This window comes from Podarcis gaigeae (genome assembly GCF_964106915.1).
Source record: "Podarcis gaigeae genome assembly, chromosome: 8".
Classification (NCBI taxonomy): domain Eukaryota; kingdom Metazoa; phylum Chordata; class Lepidosauria; order Squamata; family Lacertidae; genus Podarcis; species Podarcis gaigeae.
In genome coordinates this window covers 23343802-23366314 of record NC_139684.1, presented here as the reverse complement: position 1 = coordinate 23366314, position 22513 = coordinate 23343802, and the positions used below count along the sequence as shown (strand labels likewise).

General features: G+C 48.0%; 2 protein-coding genes across 5 annotated transcripts in view; one reads left to right on the top strand and one right to left on the bottom strand.

Annotated features, from left to right (window-relative positions):
- Positions 1 to 1083: 1083 nt before the first annotated feature.
- The window catches only part of MRPS16 (mitochondrial ribosomal protein S16), a 234204-nt gene continuing 212774 nt past the window's right edge, over positions 1084 to 22513 (bottom strand). Inside the window, exons 1-4 of one of the 3 annotated variants that reach the window (XM_083752901.1) lie at positions 5714 to 5845; positions 4755 to 4779; positions 2973 to 3233; positions 1084 to 1904 (exon numbers count right to left, since the gene is read on the bottom strand). In XM_083752901.1, coding sequence (XP_083609027.1) covers positions 1780 to 1904; positions 2973 to 3233; positions 4755 to 4767 — 399 coding nt within the window. In that variant the 5' untranslated portion in view covers positions 4768 to 4779; positions 5714 to 5845 and the 3' untranslated portion in view covers positions 1084 to 1779. Of the gene's footprint in view, positions 1905 to 2972; positions 3234 to 4754; positions 4780 to 5604; positions 5846 to 22513 lie in introns of those variants that run through there. The other 2 variants (XM_083752900.1, XM_083752902.1) reach the window with 2 other exon arrangements.
- Positions 5909 to 20579, top strand: CCDC27 (coiled-coil domain containing 27). Of its 2 annotated transcripts, XM_083752622.1 has the most exons (14): positions 5909 to 6023; positions 6597 to 6697; positions 7482 to 7703; positions 7875 to 8004; positions 9241 to 9372; positions 9807 to 9952; positions 11220 to 11399; positions 12671 to 12901; positions 14103 to 14298; positions 14820 to 14950; positions 16637 to 16714; positions 17748 to 17960; positions 20114 to 20218; positions 20339 to 20579. In XM_083752622.1, exons 3-14 carry the CDS (start codon positions 7530 to 7532, stop codon positions 20465 to 20467), a joined length of 1845 nt encoding a protein of 614 aa, XP_083608748.1. In that variant the 5' UTR covers positions 5909 to 6023; positions 6597 to 6697; positions 7482 to 7529; the 3' UTR covers positions 20468 to 20579. The 2 variants fall into 2 exon arrangements, with proteins under 2 accessions (XP_083608748.1, XP_083608747.1); XM_083752621.1 differs by having other exon boundaries at positions 5911 to 6023; positions 20114 to 20579.

Here is a 22513-nt window from a genome sequence, read left to right as displayed (position 1 = left end):
CCTCTTGGGGGGGGTGGGAAGGGGGAGACTGAACTGGACCCTGGACTAGATGGGCCCTTTTGATTTGCATCAGCAAAGTTCTTACATTCTAACGGAGTGTTCTACCCCTCCTTTGCTGGCTGCTAGCAGAACATCTGCTTTGCACACAGAAGGTATAATTATACAGTTCTGTGGTGCTATGAATTCCTGGCATCTCCCAGTAGGGCTGGGAGAGAACCTTGCAGAGGTGCTGCCAGTCAGTGTGCAGTATTTCTCAACTTTGGGTCCCCAGATGTAGTTGGACTACAACTCCCATCATCTCTGCCCACTAGCTAGCGATGATGGGAGTTGCAGCCCAACAACAGCTGGAGACCCAAGTTTGGGAAATACTTGTGTAAAGAGAATGGGCCCAATGGTCTGACTCTGCATTTATAAGAATTCGGTTGCTCATTATGGCAGCACCTACACTTTGGGACTCTCTGCCTTCTGAGATTGAGCCTTCACTTTATTCAACGTCTGATAAAAATATTCTTGTTTAGACCTGCCTACCCAGATGCTTAGAAAGTTGAGGTAACTTTAAACTGTTTTACTATTTTAACCTTTGTGTTTTAAAGCGAAGCTGTAAATTTTTATTGATTTTGTTCTATCTTTTTGCAAACCGCTTTGAGGTCTTTAAAAAAATAAATCATTCAAGCTATGTATAAATTTCACAAAATAAATAATAAAAGCTGTTTTGCAGACTGATCTGCCTTTGGGATATGCCAAATGCAAAAAGAAAAGAAAAAGAGCATGTGCTCTACCACTGAGGAGGAAATCCACAAAGCAAGACTATTTAGATCATGGAGCTGATAGTGCCACGGTTGCAGGTTTGAGCCCCATATGGGACATCAGCTTATACATTGCAGGACTAGATGATCCTCAGGGTCCCTTCCAAGTCTATAATTCTATTATTCTTTAGTACTGTTTAGTCTGCCTGTCACGGCCAAGAGGTGGCCAGGGCCCTCAAATCTCATCCACTAACCCCTGCAAATGATTTTGTTGTTTTGCCAGACACACCTCTGCTTAGGCATCCTCAGACATTCATATATACAACATACCAAGACCTAGAAACTTTTTTTTTTTTTATTTACCAGAAAGCTGAATTCTGCACCTTTTTAGTGGGAGGAGGTAGATCAGCAGGCAGGTGCGTAGATGGAAAACTTCCCTTCCCTCCCACCAGTCCATTAACATTCCTCTGCCAAAGTGGTCCAGGAGGAAAACCTTTCCCCCAATAAAGTATCTCACAAGGCAGTGACTGTACAGACACCAGAGAAGCGTTAAATCTGGCCAAGGGATGGAGAATGAAGTGAATTTTTAAAGATGGGAGCAGGAAACCTGTGGATGGTTGGATGATGATAAATGCCCAACTGGCAGCAAAGGCAGTGGACAGGGATCATGGGAGTTGCAGTCCTGCAAAGGCTCCCATCCCATGTTGCTGGAAGTACCTCTCCTAGCAGGCGTTACAACGCTTAGGTCGAGTCAGGCTATGAGCTAGGCCATGGGGTGGGTAAGCTGCAGCCCTCCTGGTGGAAGTGGGCTCCAGCTCCCATCATCCCTGCCCACTGGTCATTCTGGCAGGGGTTGAGGAGGGTCCAAGAGCATCTGGCGAGTCACACGTCACCAAACCTGAAGAAGGCTGTGGCTCTATCATGTTGCAAGCTGAGACAGAGCCTGTGTCTGCTCGCTTCTCCTGCACAACAGGCGGTCCTTCATCCTGGCACTGCCTTCTGAGCTGGTAGCGAGAGCCCCACACATTGCTCTTCATTCATTCCGAGCTGAACTTGCTTCTTCCTGAGCAGCCCTCTCAGCCTGCTGGGCTTGTGCTTTTCTCAGTCTTTCGGCGTTTGTGATGGTCATCGGATGCAGGGGGAGGAATCCAGAAAGCCCTGGGCGGGGGAAAGAAAAAGCACTTTGTTGTTACTGTCTATACTCTTCACGGCAGGCGTGGGGGAACTTCTCTCAGCCTGATGGGTCACATTCGCTTCCGGTCAACCTTCCAGGGGGCATGTATAAATGGTGCATGAGGCCAGATGCAAAAGCAGCTGGAGCAATTTGTGTAGTTATTACCTTTGCACAATAGGCTGTTTTCCCTATCCTCCATCCTGGAAGCTAAGCAAAGAGGCATTATCAGAGTTCAAGCCAGACACCTGAGAGAGTGAAGCAGGAGCAGTGAGGGGATGTGGCTTAGGCAGAATTCTGAGGGCCAGATATAGAGAGCTGGAGGGCCACATTTGGTCCCTGGTTCTGAAGCTCTCCTTCCCTGCATTATCTCTCGAGGTCAACTGTCTAAAGCAAGCACGGTGGGGAGAGTCAGGACACACAAAATCTGAAGTTCATTGCCTTCAGAAAATGTACTGACTATTTCGCAGTCATATGTCAGGGGTGCGTGCTGCTGTTAAGACTACAACTCTCATCTGACCCAAGCCAATAGTTAGGGACACTGGGAGTTGGGAGTCCAAAAAGATAAAGCTTCCCCAACCCTAGGCTTAAGCGCAAAGCTGTTAAAGAACTGATTGCCTGGTTGTCCGTGACATCAGGAAGCACACTGTGCTTTCCGTTCCACTTGTTCCCCTGGACAAATTTTCAGCTTAAAAATAAATGGGAGGATTAAGAAAAAAAATTCCTGTATTGAAGGTAGTTGAATTGGAGGAGCCCTGGGGCCCCTTATACCCTCTATGATTTTACGAATCATCATCATCAGGAACTGCCTAGGTTCAATGGATAACTGTACAATAAACAAAATTTTATTCAGCAAAAAAACCCCATGGGGATAGGTTATAATAATGCAGGAGTTTGGCATGGTGGGGAAACCATTAGTAGCATAAACCACATTTAATTTTTGTATACTTTGTTCAACAAGCAAAATGTCAATCTAAGTAAGGGAATGCAGAAAGTGAAAACAAAATAGGAGCAACATTTTTTTTCCCCAAAAGAAGGAAACCGGGTGGCATTACCCAGAAGTTTCTCGACGGGCTTGGTGAGGTGGGCGCCATTGGCAATCCAGTATTTCAGCCGTTCGAAATTCACACCAACGATCCTCTCGTTGTGGTCGTTGGGAAGCGGGTCGTAGCACCCAATCTGCTCCAAGTGCTTCCCGTCCCGGGCTCGCTTGTTCTGTGCGGCCACGATCCGAAAGTAAGGCCTGTTGGCGCAGCCACCCATAGCAAAGCGGATGACGGTATGCGCATTGTAGTACTTTTTCAGGAGGCAGTGCCCTGGAAGGGAGACCGTGCAAAGGCAACGTCAACAGAAACCCTGCATTTATTGAAGATTTCTCTCCAGTGGTTAAATAAGCTCAAGGAAATACTTCTTTACACAGAGCATAGTTAAGCTGTAGAACTCACTCCCAATGGAGACAGTGATGCCCACCAACTCCATAGTGCTTTTCTTCATCTGCAATATATATCACTCATAAATGCTGATTTTTGTTTTTACACCCCACCCCACCTAGAAGTACCAAATATCTGTTTAGTTACAGTTAATTTTTAAGTCCTTTCAGTCTTTAAACAATGGCAAAAAAAAGGTAAAGGACCCCTGACAGTTAAGTCCACTTGCAGACGACTCTGGGGTTGCGGCACTCATCTCACTTTACAGTCTGAGACAGCCAGCGTTTGTCGCAGACAGTTTTTCCAGGTCATGTGGCCAGCATGACTAAGCCGCTTCTGGTGCAACGGAACACTGAAACCAGAGCAGCGCACAGAAATGCCGTTTACCTTCCTGCCGGAGTGGTACCTATTTATCTACTTGCACTTTTTGGCGTGCTTTCGAACTGCTAGCTTGGCAGGAGCTGGAACTGAGCAACGGGAGTTCACCCTGTCACGGGGATTTGAACCGCCAACCTTCTGATAGGCAGGCCCAAGAGGCTCAGTGGTTTAGACCGCAGCGCTACCCGCGTTCCTTAAACAATGGTACCATTCCACAAATCACCATGTGTTCTTGGGAGGTCTATAAACGGGTTCTATCGATGTTGCACGCGTAATAAAACTATGCCCTGTTGATTGAAGAGTTGTGGCTTGCTTCTCTGCTCGACTGTCTCGGACAAGGGCTGCCAGTTTGTCCATTAATATCAAGCCGCAGAGTTGTGAGATCCAGATCTCAAACATGTCTGCTTTTAGAGTCTTCCAATGCCTTAAAAACCACACAGCAGTCCATTTGGACAACTTTAAAAGAAGATTCGGCAAATTCCTGGATGAGAAGGCTACTGGTCACAATGTCTATCTTGTTATTATTTACTGTTATTGCTATTTACTGAATTTATACCTGACCCTCCTTTCCCAAGGAGCCCAGGGTGGTAAACAGAGGCAGAGTTTAAAAAACAAATCTTGTACAGTTAACACATTCTAAAAGCCATTACAATTAACAACACCTAAAACTGATCAAAGTTAAAAGCATTCTTTCCCCCAGTGATCTAGAGGCTGCCCAGAATAGTATTCTTTAGCCACCAAATGCCTGAGTAAATGGGAAGGTTTTCAAACTCCTCCCAAAAGTTAATAAAGATGGAGGAAGTCACGCAACTCCACTGCTGGAGGTGGTAGGACTCTAGGAATCACAAGTAAGGACAGCACTGTTGCGCTCGGGGCTTCCTGTGATCTTCCTATAAAGGGCACCTGGTTGGCTACTGTGTGAACAGGATGCCAGAATTGATAGGTCTTTGGCCTGATCCAGCAGGGCTTTCTTACTGGTTCCAATGTTGCTCCATCACTACACAAGGACAAAGTATTATTAATCCCACTTACCCAGCTGAACCATGATGTCTGGTTCCTGCGGAGAAGAGGAAACAGAGGTAACAAATCAGATCCCAACACTTAGTAGCAGTCTCATTTTAAAACAAACAAAAAAGCGCCATCAGCTTAGTTATGAATGAGGAACCATGCTACCTAAATTTCTGCAATTCTAAAATGAATGAGAGAGGGGGATGTGGAATAGAAACTAGGCCCAGGGAATGAGAACACAGAATCCTTGTGGTCCATTCCTAACCTGGAAACGTAGAAAGCTCCTTTTATACAGTCAGACCCACCAGTCCATTTACGACTGCCACCTTTCTTCTGGCAAAATATAGGACAGGATGGGGCAGAGCAGTTGGGGGGGGGATTATTATTTTTTCCCAGCTGGTGCTGAAGTGAATTCAAAGCAATCTATTATAATCTATTGGTGCCTCTGAAATTTGACACACACACACATCCACGAATTTGTAAATTTGTCTGTGCTTGGCTACCCACAGCTTAAATACACGACCTTTCTCACACCCTTTCAAACACATGCATTTGGAGAGGATACCTAACTTGGCCGAGTGTGTCAGAGAGACAGAGAGAGAGCGCATTTTACACTGAAATACGTGGGAATCCTGTATTATACAGGACAGATGGCGACCCTGAATTTAACTCAATTATCATCCATCCGCAGCGGCTCTGCAAGGTCTCACATAGCGGACACCCCCGACCTTGGGACCTTCCAGATGCAAAGCAGATGCTCAACCACTGATCTACGCGCCTTCCCCTCAAAATAAAGTAAGGCGCTAGTCCACATGGTTCCGAGGAAAGGGGCTGATTGAAGCAGCCGGCTTCTCCCCCGCGTGGCGAGCTGTACCTGCTGCCTGAGCCCTTAGTTGCCATTCCCCAAACCCGCGCAAGGCAACTCGGCGCGTTCACACGAGCACAATTCCCCTCCAAGCGACAACCACATAGATGCTACTTACAAGGTCCTGGAGGTCGGAAACCACGTGAGGAGCTCGAGTCGGCCCCGCGCATGCGTGCCCGGATGGGATGGGATGTGCGAGCGGCGGAACAAGCGTGGGAGAGGCGACCAATCAGAACACGGTGTATTTAAAAAAATGACGGCGAAGCGCATGCGCCAGAGGACGACGGGAGCTGTAGTTCCGCTTCCGCGTTGCTAAGCAACCGCATTAGGCCGCGAAGGTGGGGAACCAGCCAGCGCGTTCCTTGGCCGGGCTCCGGCTCGCGCGGCCGGAGAGCCGGGGGAGGGCGCGGGCCGTGGCCCTTTGGCAGGTGAGGGGGAAGGCGGAGGAGGAGAACGGAGCGAAAGGCCGAGAGAAGCTTCAGTACAACGGCCCAGAGAGAGAATAAGAGAACAGGCCCCGCCTCTGTCTTTGGCCACGCCCCTTTGGCCACGCCTTTGTTGCGCTTGCCGGGTTCCGATGCGCATGCGTGTGCTGGTAGCCTACATGGAATCGTAGTTGGAAGGTATTCCCAGGGTCGTCTAGTCCAACCCACTGCAAGGTTTAAAGCACCCAAACATATTAAATTGGCTTCCTTTTAATGGATTAATTGATCAATTTAAATAACTATGCACGTCATCAAACCTTGATATAGGTGCTTTTTTTAAAAAAAGTATAGAGATAGTTTGGTATATACGCTGAACTTAAAATTTAACCACCCACACTTAAAATTGTGTGCTGTCGCGTGTTAGGACAGGCTGTCTCTAATCTTGTCTCTCCCCCCCCCCCCTTTCTTTTCCTGTTGTTAGAACATACCAGCACATTGAAAACAGCTGGAAAAGGAAATAAATGTGGGTCTCTCCTTGTTCACTCAGCCTCACCATTTTATAATTTGTCTTTCCAGACGGATCGACAAAAACGTTTGATTGGTTCATCTAGCCACTAAACCTTGCGGCCCTGAAATAGATCGCTTTATGCCACGTTCCTAACTGCATTTACTCGAAGGTAAGTTTTAATAGTGAAAGTGATGTTATTTGTGGAGGATAAGGTTTACCTGTGGCTACTAGACAGCTGTGCTCTGCTGTCGAAGACAGTAGAACTCTTGAATACCTTTCGCTGGGAGAGAGTATATCTTCACTCAGGTCCTGCTGACAGGCTTCCCAGGGGCTTCTGGTTGGCCACTCCGAAGACAGGACTTTGGACTTCTATTTTTATGAATTCAATTTTTATATCGCCAGCTATCAAAAGGTCCCAGGGCTATGTCCGACATTAAAAACACATTACAGAACAAGCATGATAAAAGCATAAAAAGCATACTTACAGACAGCCTAATAAGGCAATAGTCATCCTCACAGTCCTCTCCCACACACTTTCCACAGGCTATAGCTTATTTAATGGCTAAAGGCCTGGGTAAAGAATAATGTTTTTGCCTGGTGCCTAAAGACATGTAATGATGGCTCTGGGGAGAGCGTTCCACAATCAGGGAGCCACCACAGAAAAGGCCCGGCTCTTGCTGTCACCCTCCGAAATTCTCTGGGGTGGGGGATGTAGAGAAGGGCCTCAGATGACAAGCGCATAGTCCGGGTTGGATCAACCTTTGGCCTGATCCAGCAGCCAGGTTCTTCTCAGTCGGAGGTATTTCCCACTCATGTTCAGTAGGCATGGGGGCGGGGGGATGTCTATTCACAGACACAGTGTGCATAGGCTCACAGTCTTTGTTCAGTCCTATATACCCCATCTGACAATAAGAAGGTCTCTTTTTCTCATAACGGGCTTTTAAACATTGCAGGGCTCTTTACCCCTTTGTTGCAACGAGAGCAACTGAGCCGCTGCCCTCATGGCGAAACGCGACACCTTGATGAGGAAGAGCTTCACTGTGCTGCAGGAAATGAGCAACCGGAAGCAGCGGCAGCAGTCGCAGCAGAACAATCCAGTGTGGACTCCTCCATCGAGCGGCAAAACCATCTCCAGCAAAGCAGGCCAAGCAGTGAGGGAGTACTATGAGAAGCAGGTAGGCAATGCCTTGATACGAGCAGAATCCTAGCACGAATTTGAAAGGGCCCTGGATGTCAGTTAGTCCAGCCCTGCCTGCTCAGTGCATGATGCCGTTAACGGCAGAGGTTGCCGACGCGGTGCCTCCTTTCTCATCTCCTTTGCACCCTCAATTCCTCTCCTTCCCCAGGCTAAGGAACAGCTGGCGAGCCCTACAAGGTCTCCCTACACGCCCGAGGTGGAGGAACTGCGGAAATCCTTCCTCATGCGCCCTGGGTGCCCCAGGTACAGCCACAGAGCTACTTCAACATCTCACCTTGGTAAGGCTCAAGAGGAAGAAGCAGTCTCTGTGGGAGGCCAGGGTGGTGTAGTGGGCTGGAGGACAGCTTTCCCCAACCTATGGTTCTCCATCCAGGCACTGCTGTGCTCCCATCAGCCCCCAGCCAGCATGGCCAATGGTAAGTAGTGGTGGGAACTGGGAGTACAACAACTTACGGAAGGCAGCAGGTTCCCCATCCCTGAGCTAGGAGGAGCAATGGGCTGAAGTGTTTTTCTGTAGCGCAGAGATGGGGAACCTCAGCCCAGCACCAAAGATGGCCCTTCATGCCTCTCTTTTGGGCCCTTGGGACTCTCTCCAGGCCACATCCTGTTCACAGTCCACACCCCTGCTGTGTACCTGCATGTGTGCTTTTGCCTGGCTGAGATGCATCATTGTACTCTGCTAACATCTCCTTTCCTTTCCCTAGCTAGCAAGACCAGGTCAAGGATGATGGGAATTGTAGTCCAAAACAGTTGGAGGCCCAAGTTTGGGAAACTCTGTCCTAGTCCTGCACTCCACCCTTGTCAACACACAGGAAGGATAGAGATAGGTGTGGGGGTGCCTATAGAGACTAGTCTACTGCAAAAGTAAAGTTTAAATTTATTGCTCCACCCAGTTTTGCCTCTGGCCCCACCCACCACTAGCATGTGGCCCCCCAGAAGGTTGCTGAAAAGGAAATGTGGCCCTTGGGATGAGAAAGGTTCCCCACCCTGCTCTGGGGGCTGCACTCAAGCAGGTGAGATGTGTGCAGTAGCTAGGAGCAAGCAGTCATCAAAGTACTTTAATGAGCACCTTTCCATCCATCATTATCAATCAAGAAGGCATCCTAACTGAACTCAAGAAAATCTTACTTGAACTGTCAGGATGTTGACGTACATTCCAGATAACCAACTCCTGAGCTTGCTAAGTGCTGTTGTAACCCTAACCTGCCCCTCTTCCATAATCTTCTCGCTTCCAAAATGTCTCTTTGAGTAGGCATGAGAACCAGTGGTCCTCCAGGATGTTGCTGGACTTCAGTTCCCACCAGCCTCAACCATCATGGCCAGTGGTCAGGGAAGAGGGGAGTTGTGATCATCCAGCAATCTGCTGAGAGCTGAAGGTTTTGTTTTGCGATTTGCTGCATGCTGTCTAAACTGAAAAAGTGGTGCTTCCATTGTTGGCGATTTCCATGCATTGTGTGTGTGAAAAACCCATGTAACCATCTCCTTCCTCCTCCTCCTCCTCCTTCTCCTTGCAGGGAATGAGATAACCAAAGGCCACCTGCCTTGCAACATCAGCACCATAAGTCTGTCCTCCCAGCTCTCCTTGGAAGAATGGAACTTGATACTTCAGAGACCAGATATCTTTGAGTCAAAGAGCTGCCTCAGATGTGAGTGCCTTTGTCTGACTCGCTGGTTCCCACACAAATCCCTCCCCTCTCCTTCTTGCTGCAAACTGGAGTTTACATCTCAGGACTATGCAGAAAGGGGTGTGGGGCAGGCAGCTTTTGCTATGTTTAAACTGCAGTGCTTTCGTTTCAGCTGCTATAACTCGCCTCTTTTCAGGCAACTGAGCTGGACGATTTCTAGCCTTCCGATGCGGTACATCCCAGGACAGCCTTCTTTTTATAATGGCAATGTATTAAATGTATCGTTAAAGGGCTCCATTATTGCCCATGGCACCCTGGGTGCTTCCAGACGATTGCTAGACCCGTGTGGGTTTCAGTCGCATTCCAGCAGATTCAGGACTAGCGTCGGAGATGATCCATAGCACTACCTTGACGGTGCCTTTCTCTCCTCCACTCCGTTGCCATTGCGCACACAGATTGTCCGGCCTCATCTACTCAGAGCACGTCTGGGTTGCCTAAGTGGAAAAGTTTCACCGAGGGCTTCACAGGCGGCGTCTACCCGAAAAGCCAAACCCGCAAAGGAAGCAGAATCCCATGGTACGTCAGTCTGCTGCAGGAAAAGGTAAGGATGTAACTGTCAAAGCAGCTTGGCAGAGGAAAGGGAGCAGGGAACTGGGCCGTGCAAGGCTTACTGGAAAGCACTGGCACTGGCCAGGCCCATCCTGGTACCCTGGATGCCGAGCATGGGGGGGACTCATGCCTGTAGCGGAGTTCTTCAGTATAACCACACTGTTGTGATGTTTAAGGCAACTTTACTTGGTCACAGCAGTGGCCTCTAGGGAGAATGCAAAAGTGGAAACTGCAAGCCTATGAATTACTCAGGCTTATATAGAGCCATGCCCTCACCTTAGTTTTGCAGGTGCATGGAAACTAAGTCCCGTTCTCAGGCATTAAGCATGCCTGCCATATTGGAACCTGTTCTCCATCAGACAAACATTAATGCAGCCAGAGCAATAGAGCTATCCTTCTGCAGTTACAGGTTTTTATATCATGTGTAGGCTATTTATCAAAGCATATACAGTTCTACAATTTCCAGTACGTGCCCTTCCAGGGAGACACCCGAAAGTGGGCCTTCCGGTGCAGGTCAATGGATCTGAGTAGGGTTCAACACCAGGAGAAGCGCTCTGAAAGATACAGGGGTCCTGAACTACATGGGCCTTTATAGATCCAAGTCAGCATGATGAATTGGGACTTGGGAACATACAGCTGATGGAAAGATCTCTGGCTCCTGGAGATCGTCTGCCTGTCAGAGTAAAAAATATTGGGCTACATCAGCAGTCTTCCTTGTATCTGAGCGTGGCTGTCTTCCCTCCCTACCCCATACAACAGTCAAGGGCACCTGTTTTCAGCTCGAGGCCACATTCCCTTGTGGGGAGCCTTCTGTGGGGCCCGCATGCCAGCAGGGGGCATGGCCAGAAGCGAAAAGTAGGTGGGTCAGCAGGGGCAGCTCTTTCCCTTTGCACAGCAGCCTACATTCCAGCAGGGCTTCTATACAGAAGCATCCATTTCTCCATACTCTGCCGAGGCAAGTAAGAGGCAGGAACCGAGCTCTGGGACACCTTCCAGCCAGGCAGAAACTCTCAAGGAGGGCATAGAGTAGGGCCAGTAAGGGGGAATGGCCGAGGAGTGCTACAAGGGCCAGGAAGAGCGGCCTGGGCGGCTGCATTTGGCCTGTGGCCTGAGGTTCCCCACCCTTGCCATGTAAGTGGACAAAGTGTTTATTGTAGAACCAGCCTTGCCTGCTGGGGCACCCATGTCATGCAACTGTAGGAAGTGTCTTTGAGGTCTCAACCTGGCGGTTCTCATCTCTCCCCCCCCCCGCCCCCAAGGAAACAACTTTGCAAAAGATGGAAGCGGAACTCGTCCGCCTTGCCAACTGCGAAGCGGAGAGCGTCCGGAAGGACGACGTGATCTCAGTCCTCCGGGAGGAGCTGGAAGTGATGCAGATGCAGCTGGACCAGGCCCAGCAGGGGGGTGAGCTCGCCCCACTGGAGAGACCCGTCCAGAAGGTTGACCCAGTCCTTCTTATTTGTTTATTCATTTACTGCCTTTCTGTCCTGCTTTTCCTCCAAGGAGCTGAGATTGGCGTATACGTGGTTCTCCCCTGCTCCACATTTTACTCTCATAATAATAATAATAATAATAATAATAATAATAATAAAATTTATTTATATCCCGCCCTCCCCAGCTGAAGCCGGGCTCAGGGCAGCTAACAACAATAAAATAATACAACATTCTAAAATCATTTCATTAAAATTAATTCAACTCAAATTGATGGCAACCATTAGGTTAAAGTTCTGTGAAGATTGCCAAGGGAGGGAGTCAGGCTGTGCCCTGACCAAAGGCTGTGCCCTGACCAAACAACCCTGTGTGGTAGGTTAAGCTGAGAGGTTGAGGCTAGCCCAAGGTTAACCAGCAGGCTTCACACCCAATTGGGGATCCGAACCCGGGTCTCCTGGGTCCTAGTTCGACACGTGAACCACTGTTTTTTAAATTTTCATTTCAACAATTTGCACTATACGGTAAGATTAAATGTGAGTTAAAACTATGAAATCAGCATTCACTTGGACAACCTGCTGAGATCTTCTTTGGCCGGCCTGAACTCAACTGGGAGTGCCACAAAAATTGGATCCAAGGCACTGAACACAAAAAGGCTCCTAGTGGATACGAGCCATAGGGGACCACTGGCAGCTACCTCATTGCAGGGTGTTGGACTGGATAATCCCCATGGTCCCTTCCAACTCTATAATTCTCTGATTCTCTGATTCCTGCATTGCAGAGGGTTTGACTAGATGACTCACGAGGTCTCTTGCAACTCTGCAGTTTTATGAAAAGAAGGATCCTGAACCACACAACACCACATTGGCTGTCTGTGTGTAATTCTGTAAGCCTCTATATGTGCCAGGGGCTCTTACTTTGCAATCTAACTAAAGGGAGAGCAGGGAAAGTGAATGCATCCTCTGTGCTAATGGCAAATGCTTGGGGATATGTTTGGTGGATTCGCCCTCAGTGGTGGCTGGTGCCTATAGCGATTGGTAGGGCGGAAGGCCTGGAGGCCAACAGTAGGTGGCGCCAAAGCCAGTGGCAGGCACAGCCAGAGCCAATGGCAGGCAGAGTCCCTATGCTTCCTATGCTTTGTATCCTCTGTGCCCAGTATTTCCTACAACAGTTCTGAGATAACCTTCCAAGTTCTAGCAGCATTTTCCCAAGTTACTGGAGGGCTGCGCCCTCAGTTTCCAGCTTCAGCGCCTTCTGAATCTTTTATCCCTCTCCTTAAAAGGAACCGGAAGAAAAACTTACGATGCAAGTGAGTGACCCAAACCTGCGCAGGCGAGGTGTCTCTCTGCCGGTCCTTATGCAGCAGAAGAGCATCCCGGAAGAATTTCGGCAGGAATTGGAGCGGTTGAAATTGGAGCTGGCCCAGACAGACAGACAGGTGGACTCCAAGATGGCGCTCCTTAGCAAGACGCTGCTGAAGGATCAGAATGAACTGGAGCAGCTGGAGAAAGAGGTGAGCCTGAAGGCTAGTTGGGGAGAATTTTTTCTATACTCAAAGCAAATTCGTTTCTCAAGCTCTGGTGTCCTTAGAGCCGAAACAGCACTGTCCACACAAAAGAGGAAAGTTTTTGCAGGCATGGGGAACACACAAAGATTTGTAGAAGTACAGAATGTCTACGGGGCTGGGCAGAACCCTGCCCCCTCCCCAAGCTAGAGATGGGCACCCTTTGACCTGTGGTTCAATTGTGGCCCCCAGGATTGCCTACCTGGCCCTTGGGAGTCCCTTTCCCTTGCTATCCTGCCTTTCCCCCAGGCCACAGCAAGACCTCAGTCTCCGGTGTCCAAACTGACCTCACTGGCACCCTCCTTATCAGGGTCAGAGTCAGCGGTGGTGAAGTTAGGTCGTTTTAGACTCTGGTCTTAAGGACCCTACTCCTTTAGAAGGTTCAATCCCCAGTGTCTCCAGGTCACCCTGTTGAGGTGCTGCCAGTCCGTGTAGACAATGCTGAACAAAGTGGAGCAAGCTTCTGGCTTGGTTTAAGAAAGCTTTTATGTGCCTAAGTCATCCTCATCACTTCGCTTACTTCCAAATGTGGTCCATCCTGCTGCTGCGTTTAACGGGGGCCCACCTGCTCACTCTGTGGGGTCCCAGGACCTGTACCCTAAAGTTCTGCCTCGTTGGTGAGTAAAAGGTCTAATCCAGGCAGGGAAAATGGAGGAAGAAGGGGAAACGTTTGAGTAGAGGAACCTAGCAGAGGCCAATTTCCCCATTTTCCAGTTGTAAATTTGGTTCTGCACATTTCTACAGCAATTTGCACTTTTGAAGGAAAAAAACCCCCCAACAACCCCTAAATTCTCATGAGAATTCACCAGTATTTTAGGGTGGATTTCTCCTAACATACCCTTTTTTTTTGGGGGGGGGGATGCAGTTTCCCCTACTATAATGAATTTTTGAATGCTGTTTTCAGTAAGGCATGCATTTCTGTGCAAATCTTCTCCTTAGGGTATGCATATTTTGCATACCTTTCTTGCTTGGAGAGCCACAGCACAAAATTTGGAGAAGTGCAGATTTCAAAGGCTAATTGTGTTCCAGCTCACGTGTTGCTTTGAGAAGTACAAATTGGATAGTTTCCTGTTAAAACGCGAACGAAATTGGCTTTCTCCCATGCCCTTACTTTGGCATCCCAGTCTTTCTTTGCGCTCTCTCTGCGCAGTACTCTGAAATACAGGAAAAGGTACGCTCGGAGGGCGAGGAAGAGATGCGTGTGGAAAGTAGGTCTTACGAAGAAGTGCATATGGAAGAATCGGAAGAGGAGCTCCTTTTTATCAAGCTTCTCGAGTTCCAGAGGATGAACGATGAGCTGTACGACGAGCTGGAGAAAGTGAAATGCGATTATGACATGGCCACAGGTACCTTTGGAAAGCTGAGATAGTTATATATGGAAACGGATTGGCTAATATTTTCCTTGGGGAACAAAGAGTCACCCCTTCTGGAGGCAACCTCACATTGTAGGCGCTGATTTAAATGGAACTAAGGTGAGGCCACTGAGAAACAAGAGGGAGTTGTGAGCATGCTCAGTGGAACCCTGCGGTTAGTTGAAATGCAAAACAATCATTTTGGAATCCTAAGCGGGTAACCTCCACAAGAGCCCAATGAGAGTTGAGCGTGCCCAGCAACCATGGATTGCTGAGTGTCGGTTGGAAAAAGAAAAGAAAACCAGGGCACAGGGAACGGAATGGAGTTTTCTGGGAGTGGGATTGGTTGTCCATTGGACGAGAGCATGCCTGCAAGAAAGCGAAAACAAAACAGCAACATTGGTTTGCAGGTCCCTCTCTTGTTAATTCAGAGGGTTCATGCTAGTGGAGAGTTTCTGGCGATCCATACTGGGTGGCCTCGATCACATTCACGGTCTTTTCTCTTGATTCCCTAGGCGCGATATCTTCCTTGCAAAGGCAGCTATCCTTTGAGGCATCCCAGCTCAGGAAAGCTCACGCAGAGCGAGAATCATTGCAGAAGGAGCTGAGGGAGCGGGGAGCTCAGCTGGAAGCCATGTCTAATAAAGTATGTTGATTGGGGGGTTACACAGTTCTGCTGGGTTTGGATTGTGGGGAAGGCTGAGAATTCTTTTAATTTTTTAAGGCGTGCTCTGAAACAGCTGAATGCATGAGATGGTGAGGAGGGGGCTGTTTCTCAGTGGTTGAGCACCTGCATTCTGTGAGGAAGGTCTCCACTTCAGGACACTTTTAAAGATGTAGGGAATTCAAATTAATTTGATGTGAATTTGTTACAAATTAAGAATTGAATGGAAAACAACTACAGAGTGGGAATGATTAGGTTTTTTATATACACAGATGGAGGGAAATGAAGGTTTTGTTTCAGAAATAATAATTAATGGGTTAATGTGGATTGATAAACGGATGAACAATCCTCACTGATAACATTGGAAATGTTAACTAATGCACAAGCAGGAATTGACAAATGGATGGACAAGGACAAAAGGGGAAATTGTGAATTAGAGATAATTATGAAATATAAGCAGCAGTAGGGGGTTAATTATTGCCACATCTGGGAAGCCATTTTTTTAAAAAAAATTAATGTTGTACAGTGGTACCTTGGGTTAAGAACTTAATTCGTTCTGGAGATCAGTTCTTAACCTGAAACTATTCTTAACCTGAGATGCCACTTTAGCTAATGGGGCCTCCTGATGCTGCCGTGCCACAGCTGTGCGATTTCTGTTCTCATCCTGAGGTAAAGTTCTTAAACCAAGGTACTATTTCTGGGTTGGTGGAGTCTGTAACCTGAAGCGTCTGTAACCTGAAGCGTCTGTAACCCGAGGTACCACTATATTAAAGTTGTTTAATTCATTATGGATTAACAACTTTTAATTGGAGGGGGGGAAAGGTATCCAGTTCAATCCCCACTATCTCCAGATAAGGATTTGGAACAGCCTCCTCTCTGAAACCTTGGACAGCCACTGGCATTCATGCAGCCAATACTGAGCTAGTTGGACCAGTAGTCTGACTCAGCATAAGATAGCTTCTTAGGTCCCTGAGAGGGCTGAGAGAATGGATTGCCCCCTCCACATGTTTCTAGCAGGTTTGCTCCTAAGATCCTAATTGCCTTATGGTGAGATGGCAGGTCTGTGGCTGGCTGGAGGTCCACGTGGCACTTGGAGGAAGTTGCTATGGCTTAGTGGTAGAGCATCCGCTTTGCAAGCAGAATTGTCCTGGGTTCAATCCCCAACATCTCCAGGCAGTGCTGGAAAGGTCCCCAGCCCAAGATCCTGCAGAGCTGCTGGCGGTTGGAAGTAGACATAAGGACGTACCAAGGGTCCTGCTCTTGGATCAGGCCGGTGGCCCATTTTGTCCAGCATCCTGTTCTCACAGTGGCCAAAAGCACAAGAGTACTTGTTCCCTCCTGTGGTTTCCAGCAACTGGTGTTCCAGTAGCATTACTGTCTCCCAACTATGGAGGCAGCGCACAGCCATTGTGGCTAGAATCCATTGACAGCCTTCTCCATGAATCTAATCCTAAACGATTGGTTGGCAGCCATCAGTACCTCCTGTGGGAGCAAATTCTGCAGTTTAAGTAATTGAGGCAATACTGAGTTAGGTGCAGCTGTGCTCTGGCTCAGTCTAAGGAAGCTTCCTGTATTATTATGGGCTGTACCTTCCAGCTGGGATTTCCGCCGGGCAACAAACATACTAAATGGGGTTGTACCTTTATCATGCTTGCCTTTTTATTTTAGTTTAGCAACTTGAGAGAGGAGAGGAAGCACGAAGAAATGATGGGCTCCATCGAGAGAGAGAATTACAATCTCAGGCAGGTGAGTTGCTGCTCCCTGCCAGTAGCGAGGGCGAATATCTCAGTTTTGGTTTCTCTCATTTTTTCCGGTCTTAAACTTCGATTCTCCACATTTCCACATCAGTTTGCATTTTTTGTGTGTGTTGGGGGGGGGGAGTCCTCAGGAAATTCCTCAGCATTTCTGTTTGAATTTCTCCTAATACGCCCATTATTGCATGCATTTCCCCATTATTTCCCCATGCCCATTATTTAATGCATTTTAAAATTATATTTCCCCATATATATGCAATTGCAGGTGCGCTGCACCCCAGCCTATGCATTTCCCCACACACCTTACCTGTCGGGGGAACTGCTCTGGAAAATTTGGGGAAGTGTGAATTTTAGTGGATGGACTGTGCTTCAGTTCATTTCTTGTTGCAGAAAGTGTAAATCAGGTGGCTTTGCCACTAAATGCAAACTGAATCCACAAAGCAGGTTCCTAAGTTCTAATTGTGGGTCTCCAATGTGGTGCCCATGGGCACCAGTGTGCTTGCCAGTACCTCCTAAGGCACCTGCGAAAGAAACCGAGCTTTTCGTGTGCCATTCCTGTTTCTACAGCCTCAGCCTCTCTTACATTCAAGCCATTATTCTGTTTTGTCTTTTGCTTTATTTATTACTATATTTCTATCCCACTTGTCCTCCAAGCAGCCCAAGGTGCTGAATACGTGTCTCCCTCTCTCCACTTTTATCCTCACAACAGCCCTTTGAGGTAGGTTAGACTGAGAGATAATGATGGGCCCAAGCTGTCCCCTGACAGCAGCCATCTTCTGATATGCCGTGCCCCCACAGCAGCCATTTTGCACTCTCCCCTCACATTTCAACTATTGCTGCGCACAGTCTTTGGCTGGAGAAAAATTCAGCACAGTGTGAATTTTCAAAGGATAGCTGCGTTTCGGTTTGTTTATTTGTCCGGGAACTGCAAATTAGGTAGTTTCCCGTCAGAAAGCAAACAAAATTGAAACCTCCATCCTTACTCTTAGTTAACAGTTCTATCTTTATCCTCTCCTGCCACGCAGGACCTTGCTGATCTGGAATCCAAACTAACTGACAAGAGCCAGATGATCGACGACTTGCAGAGCAACGTCAACCGGCTCCAGGCCGAGCTGTTACTGAATCAGCACCATGTTGGGAACCAGCTGAGCCGGCAGAACGATCTGCAGAGGCAGCTGGAGATTTTGCAGCGGGCAGAGCAGCAAACCAGAGTCACTCTGGAGAGCATCAGTGCCAGGGTAATCTTCTCCACAGATCGCAGGGCTTCTTCAACCACTACTACCACAACTGTTACTGCATTAGGTCCTTGTTATTACCTGTCAGGACTGCCGCTAGGTCCCAGCTCACAGAGGACCAACGCCCAGTGGATGTTATATACAAAAGTCTTTATTAAAGTTTAGTTTCCATTTCCAAGCTCTGGGCGCGCAGACCCACGTCTCGACGCTAGACCGGCTAAGTCCCCTCTGACTCACTGCTCCACCCACACCAGTTTAAGATTCTAGCCCGGCTCCACCTCCTACGCTGTTCTTTCCTTCGCTGGGTCCTTCTGCCCTCTGGGGTTTCCTCCTTCCTGGACTCCTCTGACGCTGAGCCTCCTGAGTCTTGCCCCTCCCTCCGGCGGGCTTTAGGACCTGGCTCCCTTCCCGGGCTCCCCGCTGTGCCGCGCTCCTGTACATTTGAACTTGGCGCGCGCGCCCAGCCGGTGACTTTCCTTCTGACCGTTTCCCCGCTTCCTGATGTGGGCGTTGCCAAACCTGACTCCTCTCCTCCCTCTGGTGGTGAGGACACTGGTCCCGACTCCTGGGACTCCCCCTCCCCACTGCGCTCTGGTGGAGAAGCTGGTCCTGATTTCCAACTGCTGCTCAGGGACTCCCTGCTGGCCCCTTCCTCCTGGGGCTTCCCCCCTGGAACCCCCCTCGCTCTGGCCACCGGCGCTCCCTTCTGTGAGTCCTCCGATTCGCTAGAGAGGCTTGTGGAATAACTCTGGCCACTGTCACTGCCTGCGCCCCCCTCGTACTCCTCCTCCTCACTCTCCATTTGCTCCCCCTCCTGTGTCTCTCCTTCTGAACCCCTGACATTACCGTTGTTAACATTTGCATTTCTTATCGACCCTTCACCACAGCAGTGCAAAAATACGCTACTAAACTCAGTTAAAACAAAGGCAGGGCTATTGGTCCATCTGGCTGAGTATTGTCTACACCAGGGCTTCCCGAATTTGGGTCTCCAGCTGTTTTTGAACTACAGTCCGCATCATCTCTGACCACTGGTCCTGGTAGCTAGGGATGATGGGAGCTATAGTGCAAAAACAGCTGGAGACCCAAGTTTGGGAAACCCTGGTCTACGTCGACTGGCAGAGGCTCTCCAGGAGTTTTGTGCCCAGTGCAACCTGCCAGGGATTGAACCCAAGACCGTCTGTGTTTAATGCATACTTGCATGCTTACATGCATATGTGCATGTAATGTTATGAACATACGTTTATGACTATACTCAGGCCCAAAGTATTTTCACTAGTATCTCAGGAACAGAATTGAATTCTGTCGGTCTGAAAAACGGCAGCTCCCAGAGTCTGGTGGTTGGTGCCCATTGGGGCTGGCAGGGAGGCAGTTTGTGGCACCAGAGCCAGTGACAGCTGCAGCCACTGCCAATGACAAGCAGAGCCAGATCTAGTTTTGACGGCATCCTCCTTCCTGCTGAGTTCCACAAGGACAACACCAGGGCTAAGGAGAAGGAATTGGACAGCCAGGGCCATCCATAGGGCTGGATGTAAGCAAGAAGGCAGGCAGGTGGGGGGGGGGTGAGCTGCTTATTGTGTGGCTGTACCCCATTTGCCCCGCTTCCCAGAGTTCCTTGGGGTAAGCCATGCTATTTTAAATGGATAAAAATCTGAATTTCAGTTTCTAGTGCTCTTTGAGAGACGGAAAAATTTGAAAATGGCATGAAAATTTGAAAATGGCATGAAACATGGCTCTTGCAAATCAGTAACCGAGGATCCTGGCCGCTTCCGGAGTGTCCCGGTTTCAGGGGGGCAATTCAGTCATGTGCTGGGAAATCCAGATTGTGCAATTTAGGTGGATTTGGTGTTCTTGTGCAATAAACCCACTTCCGAGAAAACCAGACCTTTTGCTGTAAGCAAAGTGACAGGGATATCCCCTGGAAAATGAGGGATAAGGACTGCTTGGTGCGATGTTGTTCAACCTTCTCCCAAATAAATCAGAATAAGCAGTGGTCCTACTCGGAATCTTTGTGCACATGTATCAGGACGAATGTAAACAGGTTGTCTGGGAGTGACCTTGTCTCATTGCATTAGCTTTGATTCTAAGGAATGACATTCTCTAATTTTTGAACTAAGGCACTGTCCACTTCATTCCCCCGCCCTTCTTTTCGCTGAAAGTTTGAAAGGTTTCGGAGCAGAATCATCCAGGCAACTTACAGCACCCCTGGCACCAAATCTCCCCAGGCCGAAATCACAGACGACGAAGTTTTAGAGTCGTTGCAGGTAAAGGCAACCATGTGGAAGTCAGATTGTCACTGTGGCTGCAGTGCAGAAGCGGGATGGGGGAATGGAATAGCTGCCTCCATTTCTAACAGAAAGCTCCTCTGTGGATCTGTCTTCCAGAAAATCATAACAGACCGTCTAGACTTTTACCAGTTGCTGAAACAGAAAGGGGTGAAAGTCCCGGCTCTGGGCGCCTCCGAACCACCCCCTCCAATCACTACCTCTAAGAAAAAGAGTTCCAGCAGATAGAGATTTGAAAGCTAAAGTCTCTCTTCACATTCTTTCCTAACTGGGGCTTGATCCATTCTTGGTCATCTTTTATAATTTCTTTTCCTGACTCCAATTAAATGATTGCACTTAATGTTTAGTTTTTCTCTCTGACCCATTTGCCACTTCCTCTTATTCTTCAAGAAACCTGCTCCTACCAGTGGTGTAAGATGCTAATAATTTGCATTACCACTGAAGCAGTCATGTCATATCGTCACAATTTAGCTTGAAGACTCAACAGTAGCAGCTACTTCCAAAAACATGTTACTCATTTTAATTTTATTGCTAGGGGCCTCGTACCTGGTGTTGCGCAGGAATTCTAAAAGACACACACACAAATCAGTGCAGTTTTTAAATCAGTGGTTGAAATCAGTGCAGGGTTTAGTTCTCCATTGTGATTCCAAATGGCTGTATCCAGACATGGAAGAAAACTTTCTCCTTGATCTCAGGAACCATTGTGCCAAATTTCTGACAAAATTTGTGGCAAAATGAACAGACAAGCAACTTTCCAAAATATATAGCAGTCTGCATTTATGGCCTTGTGGCAAGAAATTCTGTAAGTTTTAACTGTGCATCAATCTGACACAAGTGTAAAAATTGCTCAGGAGTAACCCTTCAGATGAGATATATTTATAGGGTTGTATCCAGTTAAATCCTAATCAGAGCAGACCCACTGAAACAAATGGATCTGTTAGTCACATCCATTAATTTCAGTGAGTCTGCTATTGAGTAGGACTAACGTTGGGTCCCACCCTTGATATTGATGGAATAAATATTGATGGGAGGCCAGGTCATTCATTATCTGTGTTCAGTAAGGCACAAATAAATGCACATTTGCTCTGCTCCGTGACAAGAAAAACACAATTCAGTCTGCCTTCCTGATTCTTAATTGGTGCCCAGCACCCAAACATCAACAAAAACCACTGCCATGCCCCTTGAGAACCCTCATGCAAAGTTTGGTGACAGTATCTCAGGAGGCGGTATGAACTCATGCCAAAAAGTGGGTGAAGTCACACCCAAAATGTTTCAGTACGCTATGGTAATTCAAAATGGCACCTGGAGTTCAAACATCAATGCACGCCTCATCTTAGAAAGCTTCGTCCCAAGGTTGGCAGTGGTATCTCGAGAGGTGGCCAAACCTATCCCAGAAAATGGGAAAAGTCACGCCAAAGTGATGTTTCGGTCTGCCACCTTGATTCAAAATGGCGCGCGGCATCCAAGCATTAATGTAGATGGCTGTCCCTACCTCTGAACAAACTACATTTCCTTTGTTGCTTTGAAAATAAATTATATTAAATAATAAAATTATTAATAAATTTTAATAAATGTCTTTTTAAAAAAACTGCATTTCCCTGGATTCTTTGGGAGAGAAACTGTGATTGTTTTAAATGATATAATACTGCTTTAAACGTTTAGCACAGCTGGGTCCTAGGAAATGAGTGATGTTTTAATTTCTCCTGGGATTTGGGGGCAGATGCGAATTTGGTGTGCCTGGGTATGGCCTAGAGAGAGTCCCAAGGGCCATACAGAGAGGCCTGGGGAAGGAGTGCTGTGTCTTGGGTCTGAGATTACCCATCCCTGGAATAGATCCAGTTAGCCGGAAGTCTTCCTGCACCTGTTTTAGCGTCCACGATCAGCTCAAGCCTTCCTGGGGCTTCTCCTTTGCCCCACGTGAACAGGGTGCCCTGCTAAGCGGATCACTTGCACATCACCCAAAAGGAGGAAAGGGATTTGCCAGGAAAGGGAGGGCACAGATTTGCATATACTTTTCATAGGCTAATTTATATGAATAGACGATACACCAGGGCTAAATGAAGTGGCCCCGAGGCCTGAAAAGATTATGGTGCACACCCACACCCACAACTGGAGTTCAAGATATCAACAACATTAAACTGTGAAATGAAATTTTAAAATAAATAAAGCATGGATTTGTTGCAACGCAAGGCCGGATCTGATTTCCTTGAGTTATTTTGATCTGCGTCAGTAGGATCGCTAACGATCTCCCGCTGTCGTGGGAGCTGCCTCCAT